At 40.9% G+C, this 6,148-nt stretch overlaps 1 protein-coding gene across 2 annotated transcripts in view; it reads left to right on the top strand.

Moving 5' to 3' along the window:
* The first annotated feature begins 240 nt into the window (after positions 1-240).
* sqh (Myosin regulatory light chain sqh) overlaps positions 241-6,148 on the top strand; it is a 21,635-nt gene continuing 15,727 nt past the window's right edge. Inside the window, exons 1-2 of one of the 2 annotated variants that reach the window (XM_027372990.2) lie at positions 241-910; positions 6,031-6,148. The exon at positions 6,031-6,148 is cut by the window's right edge and continues 72 nt beyond it. In XM_027372990.2, the coding sequence (XP_027228791.1) occupies positions 6,037-6,148 (112 nt within the window). In that variant the 5' untranslated portion in view covers positions 241-910; positions 6,031-6,036. Of the gene's footprint in view, positions 911-1,054; positions 1,106-6,030 lie in introns of those variants that run through there. The other variant, XM_027372991.2, reaches the window with a different exon arrangement.

Below are 6,148 nucleotides of genomic sequence, written 5' to 3'. Positions count from 1 at the left end.
ACACTGGTTCATCGCCTGGTAAATGACTAAAGCCTCACGGTTCCTTGCCTGCCTCGTTCCCTTTTAAGGCGTGCACATGCAACCTAAACAATACCATCACTATAACTCGAGTACGGCCATGGCCTCACGCCTGAGTTGCTTACCCACGGCATTACTCGGCATAAAATGTGGCACTTTGTTTACAGCGAAGACAGCAGCCCTTTGAGTTGCCTGGGGAGGGGTGCCGTTTGCAAATAATGCAGTTAATGACTGATATGTTTACGCGAGAAGGAGTTACCGTATCGAGGTCATTATATGACCCTCTGGTCATGGAAGCCTGACCTCTGACACAACTCAGCGTGAAAGTTTCTAAATGCCTTCTGCCGTGTATTTAGGATTACCTTACATTCACTGCGATATATACACCATCTCATCTTATGTTTCCCTTCATTCCCGAGTGCATTTACTGTGGGAAAGAAGACGGTTCGTCGGAATTATTAGGTTTTTATAGAAAATGCTGATATCTGTGATATGAGGGAGAGCCGTAATTTGTTGAGCTAGAATATCCAGTGAACATTGTCCGTTTCCTTTACGATTCGCTCGCGGGCCCTCGGTCGCCCCCCTCCGCCGAATGCGTTGCTCCGGGGACTGAACCACGAGAGATAAATTGTCATAAGTTCAGACATCACATCTGCTCCTAATAGGTAAACATGCATGCCCCCAGCACGCCGAGGAGGGCGAAGATCCCACGAAAGGAGCTGAGGTGCTGAGCGAGCGCAGAGGCGTCCGGGCGAGCAGGTCCCCCTGGCCGGCCGACGGCAGCGCCGCCTCCGCTTAGTCAACATCCGCTCTCGTCGCTGCCATATCAGGACGCCTCTGCTCCGGCTCCTGCTGTCACTCTCGCCAATCCCAGCCTCACACATCAGCACAGGTGAGTCGGAGGCTCTGAGTAGCTGTGGTATTTGGTTCTGGTAAGGGATGAGGGAGGAATGGGGTTCCGTGGGAGGGAAAGTAGCTGAGGCTGGGCCCTTGTGAGGGAGTGAGTGGAGGCTCGACTTTGGTGCCGAGGTGAAGTAGGGGCTGAGTGGCGCAGTGCCTTGCCACACCCTCCAGCTTTCTCCCAACGGTAGTCTCGCCCTCGGTGGTATTGTTTGAGTACTGAGAGTGTTGAGAGCCCTGCAGGTGCCACGGGACCCCAAGGCAGTGCTCGGACAGGGTCGTCGTCGCAAGGCCTCGCTCGACGGGAGGCCTCATTGTCCCAAATGCGCTTTCTTTTCCCGGGTTTGCTTCCTTATATAGGAAAGTAGCCGACTGCGATAAATAGCCAAGACTCAGGTTTCTAGTATCAGATATATATTTCAAAATTATAAAGTTTTCTCAGTCTATTGAAATCCTGTGGACTGTGTCAGTGATGAGCAAGTGTGCATGTTGAACCAATAATTTCTGAGAGAATCCTTGTCTGAAAAGGTAAGGAATTGTATTTTGATCCACAAAATAAAACATTACAATGTAATTAAAGGTATGAGATTTGTAGTTGGAAGTATACTGTTTAATGCTTGATTTTGAAACACTGTGGCTTTTAGAGTGGATCTTGCCATGTGTTGTTAGAAATAATTCAGAAAATATTATCTTTAGAATGCCAGTGCTTATGATACCAAATTGTATAGTGAAGGTGATATGATAAAGAGATTGATAAAGAAAAATGGACAGGAAGAATATTTGTGTACCTTTTTTCACATAGTAATGAATCATTGCTTATTGACTTGTCTTGCATTATCAGTATTGAATTTGAATTACAGAGAATATGTAAATTTGCTTATTTTATTAATTAATTTACAGTAATTATTAAGAGTAAGATTACCAGTAAATACTATATATATAAATCGATCCAACACACAAGCATGTCATCCCCCAAAATTCTGATGCGCAATTCAGGTTTAGGCCTTTATTTGCTGGATAAGACAACCTTAAAAAATAAAGCAGCTCCACTTCCTGAGCTGTATCGTATGGGAAAAATATACATTGGTAACTCAAATAATTCTACAAAAAGAAAAAACATTTTCTTTAAAACACTTAAGTTCCGAGTGAGTTCTAACACATAGCGTAAAGCAGCCTAACCTAACCTACCCTATGAGTTAAGTCAGTGATATAGTCCATATGTTAAATAGATTTGCCAAACAAGACTTCCAGTAGGAAGTAATTGGGCTGCAAGTATACAAGTGTTAGGCTGCCAGTTTCAGTCACTTATCCCATAGTGGTAAAGGCTCACATTTTTATTTGTTATACAAACCCCCTGGTTTTGGATAAATCACTTTAGGCTGCAAATACCAACTTATACACTGGCATATATGGTAGGTAAAAGACAAAAAAATCTGCAGAAAGTAAAGGTGAACCACAATTGCTCATCAAAGACATCCGTATTGATAATGGTAACTCCACAAAGAAAGGAAAACGATCACGAAAGGCACCACTCAGAGCCCAAGTCCAATTGTTGCTCTTGAGTTAAAGCTCCATCTTACCGGGCATACAGATGTGAAGACCGTTTTTGCTGGGGAGCGTGGGGGGCTGCAGGACACCAAGTCATGTTGAATTTATTTTGTAAAGTGGAGTAAGGAGAGTGCGGATGTATTGCACTTTGGAGAATTACCATGCAGCCTACTCTAGTTGGTTCAGCTAGCTTAAGAAGTAAACCATGGAATTATTATAAACAGAAAAAGGTCAGAGTATTAGATACTAGCAGGATATCAGACAATGAAGAAGTTTCTCCAGTGCAAATAAGTTGACAAACACCTCATATATTTTGGTAGTTGGAAAAGGGTAAACAGGTGAGACATAGTTCACGTAATTGGCTCCTTGGTGACTTAGTACTTGTGGAGCCATCTATATGTAAAAACAGTTACTAAATTTAACATGCACCATGGGCAGTGGCATGTACGTACATGCCATGCCTGGCGGCTTAGGGTTAATGCAAGCAGATTTTGAAAATTATTTCAGATGACAAAGAGGCTAAACATTTCTGAGTCATAATAAAGTTTACATCACATAGAAATGTTAATGAAGTTTGACCCTTAATTTGTGAGATTTACTCCTGTATCAATATTTTATTCGAGTTGCTTGAATTATAAGATATGAATTACTAATTTAATTTTTATGTAACTGTTCCACTTAAATCATATTTACCAAGAGAAAGCTGTTTGACTGGCATATTTTGGCTGTGTATATGTAGACAAATATTGACCTGCTTTATCACATATGTCGCTTAAAGATTTCAATTCACAGTATAAATAAACTAGTTGTTCTCATACAGAACTTGTACTTTAAAAAGTCTATAGAAAGTTATATATTTACAGGGTAGATTATTAATTTAGAAATAGATTAATTAAATGGAAGGAGACAACTCTGTAAGAATATTCAATTTTAAAACATCAAATAGGATACTTGTCCACCATTTGCGTTTTGTTCTGTTATCAAAAGCATTGAATTGACCCATATTGGTGATGGATATAAAATGCATCTTAAATTTGGTATTTAGTGCACAATAGGAATGCACAAATTAAAACAACAATTTGTCTGACACAACATTAAACCACAAAAAATGTTTCTAAGTTTTAGTGTTGTGACACACAGCTTGAGCTGTAGGGACTTTGTTTAGCTAGCAAAATTACTCAGGATGACTAGATTTCTGAATCACAGAGTTCTTGTGTTATTACTCATGAGGAAAATATGGACTTTTATGATCATAGACCTCTTAGATAGCACAGGAGAGAGCAGAGATAGAGATGCAAAACTAACTCTGTTCAGATTTAATTACTTCCTGTATGATTAAAAGTAATATGATTAAGCACGTGTGTTGCTATGAAAATTCGTGTTATTTCTCTCTCTCTCTCTCTCTCTCTCTCTCTCTCTCTCTCTCTCTCTCTCTCTCTCTCTCTCTCTCTCTCTCTCTCTCTCTCTCTCTCTCTCTCTCTCTCTCTCTCTCTCTCTCTCTTAGTCTCTCTCTCTCTCTTAGTCTCTCTCTCTCTGTCTCTCTCTTTCTCTTAGTCTCTCTCTCTCTCTCTTAGTCTCTCTCTCTCTCTCTTAGTCTCTCTCTCTCTCTTAGTCTCTCTCTCTCTCTTAGTCTCTCTCTTTCTTAGTCTCTCTCTCTCTCTTAGTCTCTCTCTCTCTCTTAGTCTCTCTCTCTCTCTTAGTCTCTCTCTCTCTCTTAGTCTCTCTCTCTCTCTTAGTCTCTCTCTCTCTTAGTCTCTCTCTCTCTCTCTTTGTCTCTCTCTCTCTCTTGGTCTCTCTCTCTCTTAGTCTCTCTCTCTCTCTTACTCTCTCTCTCTTAGTGTCTCTCTCTCTTAGTGTGTGTCTCTCTCTCTCTCTCTCTCTCTCGCTCTTTCTCTTAGTCTCTCTCTCTCTCTCTTAGTCTCTCTCTCTCCCTTAGTCTCTCTCTCCCTTAGTTTCTCTCTCTCTCTTAGTCTCTCTCTCTCTTAGTCTCTCTCTCTCTCTCTTAGTCTCTCTCTTTTAGTCTCTCTCTCTCTCTCTAGTCTCTCTCTCTCTCTCTCTCTCTCTCTCTCTCTCTCTCTCTCTCTCTCTCTCTCTCTCTCTCTCTGTCTCTCTTTGTTAATCTCTCTCTGTCTCTCTCTCTTAGTCTCTCTCTCTCTCTTTCTTAGTCTCTCTCTCTCTCTCTTAGTCTCTCTCTCTCTCTCTTAGTCTCTCTCTCTTTCTTAGTCTCTCTTTCTTAGCCTCTATCTTTCTTAGTCTCCCTCTCTCTCTTAGTCTCTCTCTCTCTCTCTCTCTCTCTCTCTCTCTCTGTCTCTAGTCTCTGTCTCTCTTTCTCTCTCTGTGTCTCTAGTCTCTCTCTCTCTCTCTCTGTGTCTGTAGTCTCTCTCTCTCTCTCTCTCTCTCTCTCTCTCTCTCTCTCTCTCTCTCTCTCTCTCTCTCTCATCGTCTCTCTCTCTCTCTCTCCTAGTCTCTCTCTCTCTCCCTCTCCTACTCTCTCTCTCTCTCTCTCCTAGTCTCTCTCTCTCTCTCTCTTAGTCTCTCTCTCTCTCTCTCTCTCTCTCTCTCTCTCTCTCTCTCTCTCTCTCTCTCTCTCTCTCTCTCTCTCTCTCTCTTAGTCTCTCTCTCTCTCTCTCTCTCTCACTCTCTGTCTTTCTCTCTCTCTCTCTCTCTCACTTTCTCTCCTTCTCGCTCTATCTCTCCCTCTCTCTTTCAGTCTTTCTCTTTCTTTCTCTTTCTTTCTCTCTCTAACTCACACTCACACTCACACCTCACACTCACACTCACACTCACACACACACTCACACTCACACACACACTCACACTCACACACACACACACACACACACACACACACACACACACACACACACACACACACACACACACACACACACACACACACACACACACACACACACACATACACACACATACACACACATACACACACATACAAACACATACACACACATACACACACACACATACACACACATACACACACACACACACATACACACAACATTCACACACACACACACACACACACACACACACACACACACACACACAACATTCACACACGCACACACACACAGACACACACACATACACACACACACACACATACACATATTGTATTTTATATATAATATATATATGTATGTATATTTATATATGTATCTTTATATATGTTTATTTATATATATATATATATATATATATATATATATATATATATATATATGTATATTTATATGTATATGTAAATGTGTATATATATATTTTCTTTTTCTTTTTTTTTTTTTCCTTATGTATGTATATATGTATGAATCATCACTACCCCATAATTGTAAAGTAATGAATATCAGATGAAATTAACCCTGTATGTATAACTACATTAACCATACAAGGAATATGCACATTTTCCATGTGTTTTTCCCAGTGACAGCCACACTTAACTTTAGCAGAATGTGTAACATCAAGAAAATAATTATGACTCACTAGATGCACATGTATACTCTAAATAACATGAGTGACTAAGTTATAATGTCTTTCATTTTCCAGAACAAAATGTCATCCCGCAAGGCAGGAAAGAAGACTGGCAAGAAGCGCGCCCAGCGTGCCACCAGCAATGTGTTTGCCATGTTTGACCAAGCTCAGATTCAGGAGTTCAAGGAAGCGT

The sequence above is a fragment of the Penaeus vannamei genome, chromosome 30 (assembly GCF_042767895.1).
Source record: "Penaeus vannamei isolate JL-2024 chromosome 30, ASM4276789v1, whole genome shotgun sequence".
Classification (NCBI taxonomy): Eukaryota; Metazoa; Arthropoda; class Malacostraca; order Decapoda; family Penaeidae; genus Penaeus; species Penaeus vannamei.
Note: the sequence above shows the minus strand (reverse complement) of the source record. Positions and strands in the feature narration are given on the sequence as shown.